Below are 19226 nucleotides of genomic sequence, written 5' to 3' on the forward strand. Positions count from 1 at the left end.
TCTCATGCTGTATCGGACAGAGGCTTTTGATCCACAGAGCTCCTACCTTGGACAGACAAGCTGGGGGCCTGATGAGGGGTGCCTGCACCAGGGGAGAAACTGAGGCATGGGGGAGGGAGAGGACTCAAGCTAGAGATGTGAGGAAAGTCCAGGGCCAGCCAGGAAGAAAGACAAGTATCCAGGTGTCCCTCTCTGGGCCACAGGCCAGGTGCTCCGAGGTGCCTCTCAGCAGAGGCCAGCCCCCTGGCCTCCCAACTCGTCAGGCTTCATTCAGCTCCTGGAGCTGTGTCCCCTCTCAGCCTGGGGAAAGTGTCTCCTCTCCACAGCATGGAAGGGGCTAGGGAAAACGGAGGCTATGAGAGTAACACTCTGACAACGAGACCAGAACAGAACAAGGAGAGCACAGAAGCAATGCCCTCCCTGGTCCCCGCACACCAGGCCACACCTCCAGCTTATAGACTCCAGCTTTCAGACTCCAGCTTTCCCTGGGAACCTCTCCTCCCAGGGAGGCTGAAGACAGGTCCTCGGGCACTGGCGGCTGGAGATTGTATCTCAGCCTTGAGGGGAATGAAAGGGTTAACTCTCCTCGTGGCCACTGGGCCAGTCTAGTCAGTTCACCCCAGAGGCTCTAAGTCCAGGCTTGTCGCTGGTATTCTCTCAATTTCAATTTCCTTCTTACTCCTCCTTTCACCTCTTTCTGGGAGACACTGGGAGGAGAAGCTAGGGGCCCTTGGCACCAGCTCTCTCTGGGGTGTCATTTAACACAGGCAGTAATCACAATGTCCTGGTTTATTAGCCCACTCTCCCTCATGCCTGCTGTTGTCATCCCTGGAGCTCTGCTCTCTCTCATACACTCACCCACACAGACACACACCCTGTCAGTGGGAGGAGGAAAGTGCCTCTCACCACAACAGTTCCTGCCTCCCTCAACTTCTCTCCCTAACACTGATCCCAGTCAACGGGGAGGCAGGAAGCAGGAGGTAGGATGCAGGGAGCTAGAGGTACAAAGAACTCTTCTGAAGCAACAGAGCAATCACATAATGCCAGCTCAGAAAAAGAGAACACTGGAGGGCAGACACAAGGAGGGCAGACAAAATCAGAAACCATCAAATGATAACCATTCCTCTCCCAACGAAACAGAGTCCCTGGAGCCGGAGCAAGGACTACAATACTTCAGATCATTTATGAGGTTAATACGCCAGACAGGAGAGAATGGAGATCCTCTCCCGCGGAGAGCAATGAGATTATGCTTTGCAAGTGTTTGTAAATTTCAGAAGCTCTACCAATGTCAGGAGTTGTATCAAGCTCGGCGTAGTTGATATGCCCTGGGCAGACCACAGGAGGGGAGGGCGCTCAGACCTGCCCCACCCCCACTACAGGGTCTTTGGCTTCTTCACGATAAGATTTTAAGGACCGCACACCCACGGACACTTCTTATTCCCAATGTCTAGCGTTTCTGTTGGATGACGTGTCATGATTTGGGGATGTGAAAATGCGGTCCCTTCATGGAACGCCCAGCAAGTGCCTTCCTTGAACAGTGTCTATTTTAGCAGCCCCCGTCGGTGCTGGGAGTGCCCTTGTGAAGCCCGGAGTATGCCCGTTTGCCAGTGAAGGGTGAGGGTGCCCCCATCTGATACCCCTGTCCTCCCACCGCCCGTCCTAGGTAATGGGAGAAGTGTTGGATCAGGCCTCAGCCTGGCACCGGGAGCCATCCATGGAGCAAAGGCAAAGTCCAGCCTTCCACTAGATGGCCAGGGCAAGCAAGGGAGAGATAAGGGTCACACTTTGGACTCCGCGGCCAGAGAGTAGTGTGAGCGCCTCGAGGGGTCCCTGGGCCCCCGTGCCCCTTCTGCTGGCAGTCCCGCTCCCCTGCCTGGTCGAAGGAGGAAGATAGGCAAGGGGAGGAGGGAATAGCCGGCCACTCACTGCACACAGAAAGCGAGGTGAGCATCTGCCCCAATCTCTCAGTCCTTACCGCCGCCGCTTCTTGCGGCGGCGCCCAGCCCCGCATTTGCGCCTTATTGCTCTGGTGCCTCGCGGGGGTCTGGCCAGGAGGGGAGGGCGCCAGGCGGTCCCAGCCCTTCCGCCCGGACCGGCTGGGTGGTGAGTTCGGGGTCGAAAGAAATACGGGGAGGGGGTCCCGAGAAGTGCGCTCTCCTTGCTCGGGGAGGATGGTGGCCGCGTCCCCGGCAGGGGCCCCTGGGTCCCCAGGGCCGCAAAGACGTCCGCGCGGAGCGGCCGGTCGGGTGCCGGCGGTGAGAGGGCGGCGCCAGCCCGCGTCCCCGCCCCTCTCCCGCCACCTTTCCTCCCCGCCCGGTCCTGCGCTGCCCGGGTCGTGCGGGCCGCTCGATCCCAGACCCAGGCCGGCAGCCGGGCTGGCATCGCTGCGGGAGCCGGCGGCCGCCGGGAGCCCCGCGGGCCGGGGCGGGCAGCGCGGGCCGCGGGCGCCGGGACACCTGCGCGCCCAGGTGAGCGGCAGGAGGGCCGGGCGGACGGGACGGGACGGGGCGGGGCGGGTAGGGGGCGGGGGGCGCGGGGCGAGAGAGGAAGGGAGTCAAAGCTCAAAAAGGACCGTGGGTAGGAAGAGGGAAAGGAAGACAGAGCCCTTGGAGAGAAGATTTTGGGGAGGGGGCCTGGGAGGCCGTGAACGTCTTCCTCTGCTGCTCACAAATCAGAGAAACCCTAAGAGGAGGGCTGGGCAGGGGCCTCGGGCCCACCGGGAGGGGCCCAGCGTCTGTTTAGGAGGCCTCTCCTCTCCAGGCCCTGCCCACTCAGGGGGTGGTTCCTCTATCCAGGGTTAGGGGAAGGATGGAGCCCCACACCTGGCTGCCCGCTCCGTGGAGGTTTTCCAGAGGCAGGGGAAGACGACACAGCCCGCTTCCCCTTGGTGTCTCTAAGGAAGCGGGCTGACAACTGGCCCTCCTTCGCCTCCTTGTCTGTGGCCATGAGGGTCCAGGGAAGGGGCTGGCAAACTTATCAGGAAAGGGGCCAATGGTAACTACTTTAGACTTTGAAGCCTGTGCTGTCTCCGTCACAACTAGCAGGAAAGCAGTCATAAACAATTGTAAATAAGTAAATGTGGCTGCATTCCAATAAAACTGTATTTATGGACACTGAAATGTGAATTTCATATAATTTTCGTGTGTTGTAAAATGTTATTCTTCCTTTGATCTTTTTCAACTAAACATGTAAAAAGCATTCTTAGCTTGCAGCCTGTACAAAAACAGGTGGCAGTCTCCAGCCACCCCACGCCCCCACCCCAGGCCTCCCTGTGGCTTGCCCCCCCCCCCCCGCGCCCCCATATAGGGAAGGAGAGGGTGTAACTAGGTGCAAGGGGAACCCTCCCACCTGGGAGCATCCAGGAAGCTGGAGACCTGTCCGTGACCCTTGCTCTCGGCGACTCTTTGGACTACAGCATCCTACGAGGCCAGCCTGGGAGCTCGCACCCCAAATAGGCGCACATGTGTGGGAGGAGGTGTAGCTCCAAGGGCCTTTCTACTTAGCATGTGGGGGCATACCCCACCCCACCAAGTCATAGCTGACGCAGCCACGCTCTTCCAACAAGAGACCAAGCCCTTGGCCCTCTCTTCTCCCACTCCATCCTCTTTCCCTTCCCATCCCCACTGCTTTGGTCTCCAAGCCTAGTGCCACTCCCTGATCAAGACTGGCCCTTCCATCTCTTTATTTTCTCTTTTTTTTTTTTTTTTTTTGAAAGATTTTATTTTTTCCTTTTTCTCCCCAAAGCCCCCCGGTACATAGTTGTGTATTCTTCGTTGTGGGTTCTTCTAGTTGTGGCATGTGGGACGCTGCCTCAGCGTGGTCTGATGAGCAGTGCCATGTCCGCGCCCAGGATTCGAACCAACGAAACACTGGGCCGCCTGCAGCGGAGCGCGCGAACTTAACCACTCGGCCATGGGGCCAGCCCCTCTTTATTTTCTCTTTGCAGCCTCAAGGGACCCCTCTCTTCTGGACATCAGAGTTATGATGCTTTGGAGGTGACCCAGGCGAAAAGGGATGCAGACCTTTCATCCTCCAGATGAAGGTCCCCTCCAAGGACTCGTGGCCTCCCGCATTGAGGCTTATGGGGGCCGGCATCGGGCCTCTGCCCAGAATGCTGCTGGCGGTCTCTATCCCCGAGGAGGCCTCGTGCTGGTGAGTCCAGGCTACGCCCTAAAAGTGACCTGGGGGGGCAAGAACGATGACACTCAGCTTTCAAGTCTTTGTCCCCTTGCAGGTTCGTGGGCTGCTCTATTCCTGTCCCTCACCCCTGGCTTCTTTCCTGGGTTGTGAGGGAGAGGAGGCCAGGGCTAGGCCAGGCTCCCAAGAGTCTGCACCCATCCCAGACAGCTGGGGCAGGCAAGGCAGAGAGCCAGGAGAAGCCAGGTCCTCAGAGAGGTGCTGTGAGACAAGTCCGAGGCATGGAGCTCGGAGAGGTCACCAAGCCCTGGGTTAGCACCTCCCAGACTCCCGCCTCTACTTGGGAGGAGCCTGTGGGGTCTGAGAATTGCCTCCCTCTGAGTCAGGGCTGGAGGAAGAGCAAAGGTTCAGGGTGTCCCTACTCTACAAGGTAGGGGAGGGGTGTGGGGCTGCACCCCAACTCCACCCTCCTGGCCCACCTCCAGTGCTGACCAACGAAAAGAGTGTGGAGGCCCCGCGGTCTTTCTCTCAGCCTTCAGGCTTCCCTCCACCTTGAGAACAGTTCTGCTTCCGGCTGGGGGTATCCCCTGCCTTACTGGAGGAGGATTTGGCACTGGGGAGACAGGGAGGACAGCTGGGGACTCTCCCAGGCTGAGGGCGGGAAGGGAGACTGGGAAGTATGTGGGTAAGTCAGGCCACAGGCAGGTCAAGGAATGTGACCAGGCCTGCCCGGGAAGAGACTTGTGGCCGTGGCCTCAACTTCTCACACAGAAGGGCAGCCACTCCCACTGGATAGGACACAGGCTGAATCCCCCTGGGGAGGAGGCTGCACATGTGTGTGTCATCATCCCCACATGCAAGGGAGGCTGTTCACAGACACGGGAAGATGTGAGGGACCCAGAGGGCAGTGTGCACCGTGCGTTGCATGTGCAAGCCCGTGGTACAGGGAGCACACGTGCGAGCGGACAGACACTAGGGGTACACGCCACAGCCCAGGCGTGTGTGTGCCTGTGCTGCTGCTCCGGAGGAGGGCCCTACTTCTGCCCCCGGGCCCACTTGGGGAGCCAGGTTGGCCCGTCTCTGCCCAACTCCCTAGGCCTCTCTGGCAGCAGCCGCTGTGACTCAGGGCAGGAGTGGCTCACACCAAACTGGTTTGAGGGGAGAGGTGAGCCAGCCCAGCTTGCAGCGGTGGGGGACACCATCTGGAGCCAAGCCAGGCCCCCTCTACCTCTCTGGAACTTCTGGGGGAAAGAAGGCACCCCCAGAACTTTCCCTACTCCTCCCCAGGATCTCGGTCGCCGGCGCCTCCAAGACTATGTCCCCTTTGCCAAGGGTTCCGGCCAAGCCCGAGGCTTGTCTCCCATGCGGTTGCGAGAACAGGAGTCCGAGAAGAGGCATGGAGTCCACTTTGCGGTTGGCCCACCTCACTCCCCCAAGCTCAAGGTAATGGTCCCTATCCTCTCCTCCCCACACTCACAGCCTGCGCTGTGACATCCTCCACAGAGGATCCGAGCCGAGATCATGGGCAGCCCCTCCAAGAAGCCACAGTCAGCTCTGTCTAGAGACCCCCTCAGGGATGCATCTCTAAGCTGTGTGGCCTCATAAAGATGTCCGTTTTATGGGCAAATGTGAAAATGTTGCCTGAGACCACTGGTTCCCTGAGACTGTTCTGGTCTCCACCTGGAAGTCCCTCTGAAGGGTTCTATCTCGGGAAACCTCTGGAAGGCACCTTTCTGGTCAGGGAGCCCAGGTCAGGCCCCTCTGTCCACGGACCTTTCTGCAGACCAAGGTGCCTTTCCATCCATTTTCCAGCAACGCCCTTTCCCCAGTAATCCCAGCCGAGGTTGATCCCTGTGCCCCAGGCCTCCATGTCCCCACTCACACTCAATGCTGCTTGCCACCTCCCAGATAGACAGGCACACACACACACACACATACACAGCCCTCTTGGGCCAGGTGGGCTGGGTGCCCAGGATGTGACAGGACTGATCCCCTTCTTGGCTCCCCAGGAAGTCACCAGGGCCCACGAGCTGGAGGTGAGGCTGCACACATTCAGCATGTTTGGGATGCCCCGCCTGCCCCCTGAGGACCGGCGGCGCTGGGAGATAGGAGAGGGTGGCGACACAGGCCTGACCATCGAGAAGTCCTGGAAGGAGCTGGTGCCTGGGCACAAGGTGGGCCTGTAACTCGGTCTCTGTCCCGTCCCGGTGGTGTTACAGACACAGGGAAAGCCCTCAGGAAGTGGGGTCATGTGAGGAAAGCGTTTGGAGACATCTTGCTCTGAGTTCAAATCCTGGTAGTGAGATCTTAGTCAAGACAGCATAGCTCTCGGAGCCCCGGTCGCTTCATCTGTAAAGTGGGAATGAGACCCCTACACACTGGAGGACCTGTTTGAGGATTAAAAAGGTCGTCTATGAAGGAGAGCCAGTAGTATTTAAGGAACGCTAGCTGCTGTTCTTGTCATCGTATCCCAACTGAACCAGCCCTCTCCCGGCCCCAGGAGATGAGCCGGGAGCTGTGCCACCAGCAGGAAGCACTGTGGGAGCTCCTGACCACCGAGCTGGTCTACGTGCGAAAGCTCAAGATCATGACGGATGTGAGCCCCTCAGCCCCAGCCCTGGCCCCACCCCAGCCGTTTGCCCGTCTACCCCCGGCATTATCCCCATTCTCCCAGACCAGAAGGGCAGGGTTGTTGGGGGATGGAGCCACAGGATACCGAGAGATGCCCCTGATTAGAGCCCTGGGGATCTTGGGAGAGAGGTTAGCGGCACTGAAGCTGGGGGTGGGGATGCCTTGAAGGGCTGGGCTGGGGTCCCAAGAGCTGAGCCCATTATCTCCCCCTACATCCAGCTCCTGGCCGCCGGTTTGCTGAACTTGCAGCGAGTGGGACTGCTGAACGAAGTGAGTGGGCGCTCAGGAGGGGAGCCTGGTACATCCCAGCTCGGAGCCCGGGGAGTTGGGGTGGGGTCACAGAGAGCTCTCCAGGCCACCCAGTCCGCATTTCCACTGCCCCGTTTTCTAGGACACCCCTGCCTTCCCTACTCCCCTTCCTGCTCCAAGCAGACAGCAGGTCCTACCCGACCACCACTCTCCAAGCTTAGCTGTCTTGCTTGTCCATGACCAGTACTGCCTGATGGTGACCTGCCGAGGCATGTGGCCAAGTTCTGCTCCCTCCTCCAGGTGTCAGCTGAGACCCTATTTGGAAACGTCCCCAGCCTGATTCGAGCCCACCACAGCTTTTGGGAAGAGGTGCTGGGGCCTACCCTGGGGGAGACTCGAGCCTCAGGCCGGCCTCTGGACCCTATCAGCCTGCAAAATGGCTTTCTGATGGTGAGCCATGGTGGAGGGCTGTGTCTGGATGGGGCGAGACTGGGAAAGCCCGAAGGAGTTCCTGTGTGCAGGGCATGCCCATTCGCCTGGAATCCTTCCGTGACTCGAGGGGGTCCAAGGGCACAGCCCCTCCCCCACAAGATCACCGTACCTCCTGCCCTTCATTCCACAAGTATGGCCTCTGTCCCAAAGGCTCTTCAGGCTTCTGAGCACCTTGTGAAATGAAAGTGCAGCTATTTCAGGAAAGGGCTATACCTAAGCTCTTAGCCGCTATAAAATCTTACTTCTTGAACAGAGATCCTTTGACAAACAGCAGAAAGCAAGAATGGGGCCTGAGCGAGGCATGCCTTAGCGGGCTGGGAGGAGGGTGTACAGGCCACAGGGGCACCCAGAGCGTGGAGAAGTGTGATAAGAGAAAGCAAGAAGCCTAGCACCAGACTTTCTTCCAGCTTTACCCACCCAGGAAAACGTGGGCCTTGCTGAGTTGGAATGGGGTAGAAAGGTAGGGGGACAATCTCCTGGGAGCCTTAAGTGGCCCCTTCCACAGGAACAGAGCTTCTAGGCAAGCCTCAGGTCACCACCCCACCATTGGGGTGAAATGGGATCTGCAGTGTCCTGAAAACGTTCCAGCTGAATTATTGACGGTGGGAGTGAGTCCAGAGCAGCAGGGCACAGCAGGGGCTGTGGGTGGGCCTCTCAGAGCCTCCAGTGCTCCTTGGAATCCGGAGAGAGGGGGCTGGAAGTCATGGGGAAGAGCCGTCACGGGAGGTCGGGATTGGCAAGAGCTGGACTAAGGGTCTGAGAGGCTCTCGGCCCGCCCTGCTCTCCACATTCTGCAGCTGGAGCCTGTATCTCATGACATTCTCCCCCTGCCTGCTCCCCTCCCCCCATATCTGTTCCTCCAGTTCAGCCAGCGGTTTCAGCCCTACATCCAGTACTGCCTGCGAGTGAAGCAGACCATGGCTTACGCCCGGGAGCAGCAAGACAATAACCCGCTCTTCAATGCCTTCGTGCAGGTAGGAGCGAGCGGGGTGCCTAGGGAAGCGGGGGGTCCTTACACAACCAGGTCATCCCTGGTCTCCAGCTGGGTCCAAGGCTGAGTTCATCACTAGGGTGGGTCAGGAGGGATCCTGCAGACCCCTGACCCCCTGCCCACCTTCCCTGGCAGTGGTGTGAGAAGCACAAGCGCTCGGGGAGGCAGACCCTGGGTGACTTGCTCATCAAGCCCCACCAGCGCATCACCAAGTACCCGCTGCTGCTCCAGGCTGTGCTCAAGAGGAGCCCCGAGGCACGAGCCCAAGAGGCCCTGCACGCCATGGTAGGGGGCCTGGTGGACCAGTACCCTTGGGAGTTGGGGGCTGGTGCGTGGGAACTGATATCCATGAACCCTTGAGGGTCTCGTTCTTCATATGCATGTGACCATGTGGCACTGACTGGCCAGTCTGTGTTGGAATGCTGTGGCTGCCAGTGATGGGGTGGGATGGACAGGGTGAGGAACTAAGCTGTCCCTCCTTCCACCCACCTGCCTTCACCTAGATTGCAGCTGTGGAGTCATTCCTGCGACACATCAATAAGCAGGTCCGCCAGGGCGAAGAGCAGGAGAGTTTGGTGGCTGCAGCCCAACGCATTGGGCCATACGAGGTGCTGGAGCCGTCCAGTGAGGAGGTGGAGAAGGTGAGAGAGGGCACAGGGAAGGGGCCCCGGAAGCAAGGTCCCCAAGCAAACGGGTGAAGCAGAGGCCTGCGGGGGAGGGGGCAGAGGCACCACAGAGGGTGTGTGAGCGTTCAAGGGGCGGAGTTCAAAAGGGTGAGGAGGAGGCACTGGGATGCTTCCTCTCCATCCAAGACAGGAAGGACCAGGAAGAGAAGGGGCTGGTGACAGAACCAAGAACCACCTTAGCTGAGAGGTAGAGACAAGCCCCACCCAGCCCCTGATCCTCTCCTCTCTGTATCGCTCAGAACCTGCGTCCATTCTCCACCCTGGACCTGACGTCACCCATGCTGGGGGTTGCTCCCGAGCACACCAGGCAGCTGTTGCTGGAAGGACCCGTGCGGGTGAAGGAGGGGCGAGAAGGGAAGGTGAGAGAGCTGTGGGGAGGAGCGGAGAAGATGGGAGATGGACTGCAGAGAAAGAACAGGGAGATGATGGAGACAGGATAAGAGTCAGAAAAGCGGGAAATGGGAGAAGAGGGGTGTGTGTGTCTGTGTGTCTACTGGGAAGAGGACATGGTTCCAGCTAAGCTCTGGTTGTATGCATGTCCCTGAGTCAGCCACTTTCTCTGCCTTTAAAGCGAGAGATGGGGCCAAATCGACACCCCTTCCAGCTCTAGCCTCCCACAGTTCTGTGCTTGTCCCTGTGCACGTGTGCACCCATGCAATTCACACCCGCGCATGAGCCCCCATCCCTGTCCAGCCCTTCCCCCTGCTCCAGCTGACCCTTGTCTCTTTCTCCTACGCACGACCCCAGCTGGACGTGTACCTGTTCCTCTTCTCCGACATGCTCCTGGTGACCAAGCCCCACCGCAAAGCAGACAAAGCCAAGGTCATCCGCCCCCCACTCATGCTGGAGAAGCTTGTGTGCCAACCCCTCCGAGACCCTAGTATGTCTCCTGCGGGGCCCCTTCCCTTCTCCTTTCCTCTTGGCAAAGGGAGGGGGAAGTCGGGATGGCGACCAAATAAGGTCCGGCCCTTGAAGCAGGCCTTCTCCACCCAGACAGCTTCCTGGTGATCCACCTCACTGAATTCCAGTGTGTCTCCACTGCCCTCACTATGCATTGTCCCAGTCCTGCAGACCGTGCCCGGTGGCTGGAGAAGACGCAGCAGGCCCAGGTATGTGAAAACCAGGCATAGGGAGGAACGGTCGGGGCCCTCGGAGCTCAGAAACGGGAGCACAAGAGGGGAAGAGGAGGAGAGGCTGAGGTGGATGCAGGTTCAGACCTCCAGCCCCTAGGCGTGCCCTCAAGAGAGAGACGCAGCCTTGACCATCTGCAGAAGAAAGCCTGGCCAGCTACTGTGCTAGTCCCTGGGACAGCCCCAGACAGCATCCCCTAAACAATTATACCCTGAAACAATTAACTTCTACACTTGAAGTTCCATTCAACAGACATTAACAGAGCCCTTGCTGGGTGCAGGCACTGGCTAGGTGCTAGGGAATCAGAAAAGAATAGAACACCATTCCCGCCCTCAAGGAATGTGCGCTGCAGCCTAGCTGGACAAACGAGTATACAAATAATAGAAATAATAGAATAATAATAATAAGAGAAATCATAGAAACATGTACACAGAAAGGAACTAGGACCAAGAAGAGAGTAATTCACTCTGTCTGGTGGCTTGGTTGGAAGGGCACAGTGCAGAGGGAGGGTACGCGGCGAAGCCTTCACAGAAGAGCTATTGTCTGAGCACCTTCTGCGGGATATCTACGAGTACATCAACAAGAGTGGGCGGGAAAGGTATTCCAAATGGAGAAGCAGACTGTGCAAAGGTCAGAAATATGAACCAGTTGCGTCCGTTGAGAGAACCCCCGGCCTAGTAGCTTGTATCTCTAGGGCATAAAGCAGAAGGGCGGGCATAAAGCAGAAGGGCACGCGTAGCAGCAGAGAGGCTGGGAGGTAGGCGCCACCAGATCGTGCCCATCTCAAGGAACTTGAACTTTGTCCTACAGATGACACAGAGCCAGTGAAGGTGTTTAACCAGGGAGTGACGTGGGCAGATGTACGTGATAAAAGCTAGAGGACTTCAGAAGAAGAGAGATGCGAGTGGAGCTGTAGTGGTTCCCTCTAAGTGGGGCTTAAATCAACAGAAACTTATTCTCTCCCAGTCTGGAGGCCAGAAGCTGGAAATCAAGGTGTCGGCAGGGCCGCACTTCCTCTCCAAGGCTCTAAAGCCTTGGAGGAGAATCTGTCATTGCCTCTTGCAGCTTCTGGTAGCTCCAGGTGTCCCTTAGCGGTGGCAACATCACTCCCCTCTGCCTCTGTCCCCACGTCGCCTTCCTCTCTGTGTGTCTCTGTGTCCAAATCGCTCTGTCCTGACTCTTATGAAGACCTCAGTCATTAGATTTAGAGCCCGCCCAAATCCAGCAGGAGCTCATCTTGAGATCCTTAACTTAGGATCCTTAACTTAGGGTCTCTGGAAAGACCCTTTATCCAAATAAGGTCACGCTCACAGGTTCTCAGGGTTAGGACCTGGACACGTCTTTCTGGGGCCACTGTTCAATCCACTACAGAAGCCGAATGGCCAGAGGAGAGCGGAGGTTTGAGTTGGACTTTTAAGGATGGGGAAGACCATGAGCAGAAGACTCAAGGTGGCAACTGGGTTGGATTTATTTGGGGACAGTGACCATGTCTGTCTGAGTCTGGAGCAAAGGGTTTGTGTGAGCGAGTGATGAGAGGCCAGGTTCTACAGGACCCCAAGAGCTACCGAAGAGTGTGGACTGGACGAGACTGAACTGAACTGGGTTGACAAGAGAGAGCCACCAGAGATCCTTGAGCAAGGGTATGCCAGGGTGAAATCACTGTGTTCTGTCTTGAAGTGTCAGGTGGCAGAGTGACAGGTGGGCTGAGAAGGGAGAGGTTGGTGGCAGGAGATTTACTGTACGAGAGTGTGGCTGTGAAACACTGAGGTTCAGTGCCATGGCCTTAGGGACACATTGCAGAAAAGAAAAAAAAGAAGGGAGAAGAAAGGGGCGAAAGAAGAAGGAAGGGGAAGAAGAGCCTTAGGGAGACTGTGGTTGACAGCCTAGACTGACAGAGTGCACGAAAATCTCGGGTCAGACGTCACTTCTACCTCTTCCTACCCTGCTGAGCGACGGTGAGCCATGTGGCCTCCCTGAGCTTCCATTTCTCCACCTGAAAATGGCTGCACATAATAGCAGTCCTTGCCTCGTACGGAAGGTTCAAAGGAATCATTCAGATTAAACAGGGAGCATGGCGCCAGCTCTGGGTGAATGCTCGGTAACTCAGGTCTGTGGGGACAGACATGATGTGCCTCCCAGGGTTCTTGCTGGAGAGACGGCCTTGGCAAAGGCACCCCTGACAGCAACGAAATTATTGGAAAGAGAAACCGTTTGTTTAGTTGTTGCTTCCTGGGAGAGGGGAGGCTAGGGTGGTAATACTTAGTTTTCAACAGAAGCACTTGGGGATGAGGTGGTGGGAGACAGCCCAGTGCAGACACCCTAGGGGCTTTTGGAAATATGGAAACGCAGACCTGGAGCTCAGCTGAGAAATAGTTGCTAATAATATGAAAGTCGCTAAGGGAGTAGATCTTAAAAGTTCTCATCACAAGAGAAAAAAAATTGTAACAATGTATGGTGACAGATGTTAACTAGACTTATTGTGGTGGTCGTTTCATAATACATACCAATATTAAATCATTACGTTGTACACCTGAAACTAATATAGTATTATATGTCAACTACACCTCAATTTAAAAAAAAAGAAAAGGCATTTGAACAAGGAAAGAAATGTTAGTGTAGACTATTTCTAAAGAATGCAACTTCATTATTTTTAAAGAGTTTAAATCAAATTAGTGGTTCTCATAGGGCTCACTTTAATGAATAGATAATAATGATTTGTCATTAGCATATTAGGGCCTCTGAAACTTTTGAGAAAGGGTGAAAATAGTCTTGTAGTTTAAATAATTTTAAGCATTCTTCCCACAGTCTTTTCTATGATACTGTGTCATAATGTGGAAAGCTTATCTGAGAAAAGGAAAACCAGAGCGTGGTCTCAGTTTAAGTACTGTATTAAAAATTCTGGGAGGCCGGCCTGGTGGCATAGTGGTTTAGTTCGCACGCTCCACTTCAGTGGCCCAGGGTTCGAGGTTTCAGATCACAAAGCCATGCTGGCCAAGCCATGCTAGCCAAGCCGTGCTGTGGTAGCATCCTACATATAAAGTGGAGGAAGATGGGCACAGATGTTAGCTCAGGGGCAATCTTCCTCAAGCCAAAAGAGGAAGATTGGCAACAGATGTTAACTCAGGGCCAATCTTCCTCACCAAATTTTTTTTTAAAATTCTGAATTAGGAGAGTAAAAGATAAATGAGGTTTTTGCCATAAAAAAAGATATAAGGATGAAAGATGGAACCTGAAAATCTTGTATCCTCCAGCCCTGCAGGGCTGCCACTTGGGGGTGTGATGAGAGCGGTCTCCCATCTGCTGACCCATGCTTCAGGCCCGCTCAGAGTCCCCTCTCTCTGCGTGGCAGGGGCCTGCCCTCCACACCACTCTCCCCAGCCCAAACACAGTGTCCGCAAGGCCAGACTGGCTGGCAACTGACATCACTCTTAGTGATTAATCGAGTTGCACTGAAGGCTGGGAAAGTGAGGAGCAGAGGACAAAACTGGAAACGAGCCTCGGGGTTCCTGGAGCCCCCCCTCCCCAGGACAGCAGGTGGGGGCCCTTACTGGCAGGCAGCCTCCTTTCTTTACCACCCCCACCGTCAGAACCTTCTCTTCTTCCTTTGGTTCCCAGTGGCCTGATGACACCCCGGTCCCACCTTCTCCCTTTAGAACCCCCAGGAGACCACTAAAAATTGTTGGTATTTTATTACGCAAACTAATGTAGCCCCCGGTAGTCCTCCTCCTGGCTAGTAGAGGTAAGGAAGTCATTTCTGATATGCTGCCAAGCAGGGCACAAGCTCTGGCCCCCCTTCACAAGGCAAAGAACACTGAAACCTCGAAATTAGTGTGTCCTGCTATTGTCTCAGACCACATTCTTGGGGACTGCTTCTCTCAATTGCCAACAGTGTTTATAAACTGAAGAGGGCTGTAGAATGTCCAGTGGTCTCCTGAGAGAGCCGCCCCCAGGGGTCACACTGTTTTTCTCCCCCTTACAGAAGCGTAGATGTAGATTTATTCCTCGTGGGTCTGACCACGAGGGCTTGAGCTTCTCAAGGGGTGAGAGACTGAATCTTGGGAAATGCCCATATTTAGGGGCGGCTAGAGGAAAAGGAACCAGTGACGGGAACAGAAAGCTGTCAGAGACAGAGGCCAAGAAACGAAAGGAGGGAAAGAGCCAGGCTCCCAGGGCGCCCCAGCCCATCTCTCAGTTGCTATCTGTGTTCTTGCGGAGTTCCTGCACTTCTCCAAGCCCGTCCCCATCTGGGGAATTGCAGCGATGATGGGAACTACCATGCAGGACAGACGGGAGAATTATATTTGTCAGCTGCTTGGCACCAGGCCCAGCACTTAATGGGCGCTCCATAAATGTTTGTTATTGTCCTCATTAGCAGAAAGGCTGGAGGGTGGGGCCTGGTGGCCCATGCTGGCTGGGGGAATGCCTGCACATCTGCTGCTTAGAGTCTGTGGGCACCTTCCAGAGATGGGCTTTCGTCCATAGTGGGGACGTCGGGAGGAAAGTGGGTAAATCTGGGAGCCACTCCAGAGGCAGCGGGAGGGGAGGCATTTCCTCCCAAGGCTTCAGTTCTCCACCAGGGCAGAGGAAGAAGAATCGTGTAGGGGAGCCCTCCCTTCCTTTTCCCGGCTTTGTGGGGGTGTCACATTCTGGCTCAGGCACCAATTTCCTCTTCCTTTCCCACCCTGCCCCCAACACGTCTCTCCTCTTACCCAAGCTGAGAAAACCCTCCCAGGGTTGTTGGGGAGGCTTTGGGGTGGCTGGGGGCACTTCAGACAGCCCCGGCCCCTGGTACCTGAGGTCTCCCACCTCTCTGCTGCTTCCCTGGGTGGGGCCAGAGGCAAGTTTAGCAGAGATGCTGGTATTGGATATTCTTTACAGACAACCCCCACTTCCTTCCAGTTCTTTTCTTCCACACACCGTCTGTATCCTGGATATCCCAAACACAAACTTGAACTTGGGTCATGTGGGGAAAAGGGCACTACATCTCAGCAGGACAGGCAGGCTGCCCCAGTCCCGCCCTGGCCTCTCCCGCCCTCCTGTCTCCTCTTCCTCCCCCACACTCCTCCTGCGCAGCTGGTAGATGAGGCCTGGGGACAGGACGAGGGGGCAGATCACAGGACCTGGCCCATGCTGGTTTCCTGCCCCTAGGCCCCATCGCCCCTTGCTCTGGCCCAGGGAACCCAGTCTGATGAGACTGCTAAGCATCTTTGCACTGCTTTGTCACTCACCAGGCTGACTGCAGAGCCAGGGGAAGGAGAATGGGAAATACAAGCTTGATGTCACTTTCCTATCCCTGTTCATCCATTTCTCCACGTCTCTTGTCCTGACCCAGCTACCCTCCTGTATTTCTGGACAGGCTTTGGGAAGGTCCAGGTGCCCAAGAGTTGCTGGTTCATTAGACCTCAAGCTGGGGAGATATTCAAAATATTTAATAACCAGTATGACATGGACATCAAATCAATCCGAGCGGAGCTTTGCGGGGAGCTGGGGGGAGGGTCCTAGGTCCCCTGCTGAGCCAGCTGCTCTCCCTCTAGCTGCTGGATCTTGGGGGCGGGGTCGTCCGGGGCAAAGGGAGGCGGAGGCTCCCACAGCAGCCCTCTGCTTACCAGCACGGAAGGACTTCAATATTTTAACAATGATACGGCCACTCCAGTGCGTTCTGTTATCAGCCTGCCCACAGCAGCCGCCACCTCCCTTTTGCCGAGCCCCACCTTGGACCTGAGTCTTCTCAGGTTCTGCTGCCTTCCCCACCCCCGCGAACGCTGTCCTTTAGTAACACTTTGCCCTTTGAAGCTGCCCTTGAAAAATAGTGCTGAACTAGGACTCACAGCAAAAAGCCCAGTCCCAGGTGTGCTTCTCTCACCCTGTGCCACCTTGAGCAAGTCCCTTCATCTCTTGTTTTCCATCTGTAAAATGGGCTAACAGCCATGCTTCCCACGGTGTGTATCAAATGACCCTGTGCGTGTGGGGGTGCTTTGTAAACCACTTCTCAGATGTCACCATTTTATTCTGATGGCGCTAATATGAAAATGTTGAGGGAGAAAGATAGAAAATAGTCATGTGCCGCATAACGATGTTTCAGTCAACGATGGGCCGCACATATGACTGCAGTCCCATAAGATTAGTACCATATAGCCCAGGTGTATAGTAGGCGATACCATCTAGGTTTGTGGAAGCACACTCTATTATGTTCGCACAACTACGAAATCACCTAACGACACGTTTCTCAGAACGTGCCCCTGTTGTTAAGCGACACATGACTGTATAATGTATCCTCTTCATTCTTGAGATGATCCTGCTTTCATCTCTGAAGGACAGCAGAGTCCTCAGCCCAGAACAGGGCCTGCCTCTGCCCACCCTGGTGGTAGGAAAAAGAGTAACCTGAGGGCCCGGCACTTATACCACCATCACCACCAATCAGGGAGGGCTTCCTGAAAGAGGAGACAGACAGGATAGAGAGCTTACCAAAGGGGCATAAGAAGCAGGAAGAACTGTACGGGTAGGAAAAGGGGCCCTCTATTCACCCACCCACCCCCAGGACCGGCTCAGAGTGCAAATCCTGCCTCACCCCACTTTCTTACTGCATGACCTCAGCAGTTACCTAACCTCAGCCTCCATTTCTCAGTAGTAAAGGAGTGAAAAATAATATCTGCCTCACAGGGTGGTTGTGAAGATTAAACAAGATAATGTATGTAAAGCACCTAGCGTGGTGCCTGGCATACAGCAAGTGCTCAATAAATGAGAGCTCTTAATGAAACGTATCGCCACCCCAGGTCACCCTGCAAAAGCTGAAGGCAGAGGAGTACGTCCAACAGAAGAGGGAGCTCCTGGCCCTCTATCGGGACCAGGACCGGGAGTCCCTGGGCACCAGGCCCTCCACACCCTCGCTGGAGGGCTCTCAGAGCAGCGCAGAGGGGAGGTAAGACCCACAGCGACTACAGGGCTCCCAGGGTGGGGGGTGCAGTCAGGGAGGGAAAGAAGTGGAACCCACAAGGCTGAGAAATGGCAGTCCACCTTGTAAGGGGATTGGGAATAGAGTGAGGGACCCGGCTACAGCTCGGAGTAGAACAGGTTGGCACCAGCCGTGCGAAGGGCCGCATGGGACAGCCTAGGGGGTCAGCCAGCCTAGGGATGGCACAGGGCGAGGCAAACAGGCACAAGTGGCATGAACTCCCTGAGAGGAGCAGGCTTCCCAGGCCAGGGATGGAGAGTGAAGGCCAGTATGGATTTGCACAACGTCGCAGCTGCAGGGTTCAGCTAGTCCAAATCTGCAGAGAGCGTGAGGGGGTCACCCAGAATAACTCAGCTGTTTGGCAGCATGGTGAAGGAGACGACAGATCCACTGAAGGTAACCTCAGGGGAGCTCAGGAGCCCCTCAGGAAACACCTGAGCGCCTCCTTGATACAAGGTCCTGGACCAGGGGCTATGGCTTAAATGCCTTAGCGGAGCTTCCAGTCTAGCCAGCGAGATGAGAAAAACAACCTCAGGGCAAGAGAAAGGTGAGACCAAAATAAATTTGGAGGAGGGGCCATTTCTGGATGGAGCGATCAAGGGAGACTTCCTGGACTTGAACTTGACCCCTCAGAATCTGACTCCTACCATTCACTATTGATTGTAGGACTCCTGGGATCTCGACCATCATCCCCCACCTGGTGGTGACAGAAGACACGGATGAAGACACTCCCTCGGGACCAGATGATACCTCAGACTCTGGCTATGGCACTCTGATCCCAGGCTCCCCCGAGGGGTCCCGCTCCCCACTGAGCCGACTACGCTCGCGGGCCTTCCGGCGGGACCCTCGCCTCACTTTCTCCACCATGGACCTCCGAGATGTTCCTCTGCGCCCCCGGCCTTCTAACCCCCAAGCTCCTCAACGCCGAAGTGCCCCTGAACTGCCGGAGGAAGGTATCCAAAGAAGAGGCAGTCTTCCCAGGGGAGACCCACCGACCTGGTCTGAGGAAGAAGATGGGACCTCAGTGGGAGGGAACGTGGTAGTGGAAACCTTGCATAGGGCCCGACTTCGGGGGCAGCTCCCCACCTCCCCGACCCACGCTGACTCTGCTGGGGAAAGCCCCTGGGAGTCCTCAGGAGATGAGGAAGAAGAGGGGTCCCTCTTCCTAGGACCTGGCCGCACCCCCTCCCACCGCCCTCTCCGGGCTGAAGACATGCTCAGAGAGATTCGGGAGGAACTGGCCAGCCAAAGGATTGAGGGCGTCCCTGAGCCTGGGGACAGCAGGCCTCGGAAGCTGACGCGGATCCAACTGCAGAGGATGCGTGGCTCCCACATCATACAGCTGGACACCCCGCTGTCCACATCGTAAGTGTGAAGGGGAGGTGGCATGGGAGGGAGCCGAGGGGAAGGCTAGCATGGAGGGGAGGGGTCCTAGAGTAGGAGGTCAGTGGGGAGGAGCTCATAGAGAAGGAGGGTGGTACCGGAGCAGGGCCTTGGCAGGGAAGGGCCCTGAGCCTCACCTGCACCCCACTTCTGACTTTATCTAACACCCACCTCCTTTCTTCTCAGAGAAGTGTGAGGACCACTCAGGACCTTTGGCATTTCTCCTGGAGGAAATCTCTCCCCAAGAGTGCTGGTCACCACCCCACCCCTGGACTCTACCTCAAGGACCACACTTCCCACGGAGAAGCCTGGCCCAGGCACCCTGCCCTTCCTGCTCAGAGGACTTGGGGATCAGGAGCAGTACATTTATGTACCATAAACACACGGGAGCCCCACATAAAGTTGTACATAAAAACGACTGCCCAGTCATCACTACATGAGAGTGGGAAGAAAGAGAATGGGGGTGGGGGGTCACAGAGTGAGCACAGGCTACTCCTCTGTCCACTGGCATCCTGGCGGTGGGGTACCTTGCCCAAGCTCCGGGCTTTTCCCATCCCACCCATCAGGACCGGGG

At 56.2% G+C, this 19226-nt stretch overlaps 1 protein-coding gene across 5 annotated transcripts; it reads left to right on the forward strand.

Annotated features, from left to right (window-relative positions):
• The first annotated feature begins 904 nt into the window (after positions 1-904).
• Positions 905-19067, forward strand: PLEKHG6 (pleckstrin homology and RhoGEF domain containing G6). 5 transcript variants are annotated; one of them, XM_070269792.1, is made up of 16 exons: positions 905-1943; positions 3923-4152; positions 5425-5580; positions 6147-6311; positions 6638-6733; positions 6988-7038; positions 7318-7467; positions 8373-8483; positions 8636-8785; positions 9004-9141; positions 9426-9545; positions 9934-10066; positions 10180-10295; positions 17091-17236; positions 17936-18634; positions 18839-19067. In XM_070269792.1, exons 2-16 carry the CDS (start codon positions 4015-4017, stop codon positions 18846-18848), a joined length of 2379 nt encoding a protein of 792 aa, XP_070125893.1. In that variant the 5' UTR covers positions 905-1943; positions 3923-4014; the 3' UTR covers positions 18849-19067. The 5 variants fall into 5 exon arrangements, with proteins under 5 accessions (XP_070125893.1, XP_070125894.1, XP_014596120.2 ...); XM_070269793.1 differs by having other exon boundaries at positions 1264-1943; positions 3947-4152; XM_014740634.3 differs by lacking the exon at positions 905-1943 and adding an exon at positions 2330-2468.
• The last annotated feature ends 159 nt before the right edge of the window (positions 19068-19226 follow it).

Source organism: Equus caballus, chromosome 6, assembly GCF_041296265.1.
Source record: "Equus caballus isolate H_3958 breed thoroughbred chromosome 6, TB-T2T, whole genome shotgun sequence".
Taxonomy (NCBI): Eukaryota; Metazoa; Chordata; class Mammalia; order Perissodactyla; family Equidae; genus Equus; species Equus caballus.

Bases quoted from the DNA above. Each gene is read 5' to 3' on its own strand.
- PLEKHG6 (XM_070269792.1), top strand. From the start codon at position 4,015: ATGCAGACCTTTCATCCTCCAGATGAAGGTCCCCTCCAAGGACTCGTG. The intron at 4,153-5,424 runs GTGAGTCCAGGC...ACTCCTCCCCAG, and splicing joins CCCGAGGAGGCCTCGTGCTG to GATCTCGGTCGCCGGCGCCT. The intron at 8,786-9,003 runs GTAGGGGGCCTG...GCCTTCACCTAG, and splicing joins AAGAGGCCCTGCACGCCATG to ATTGCAGCTGTGGAGTCATT.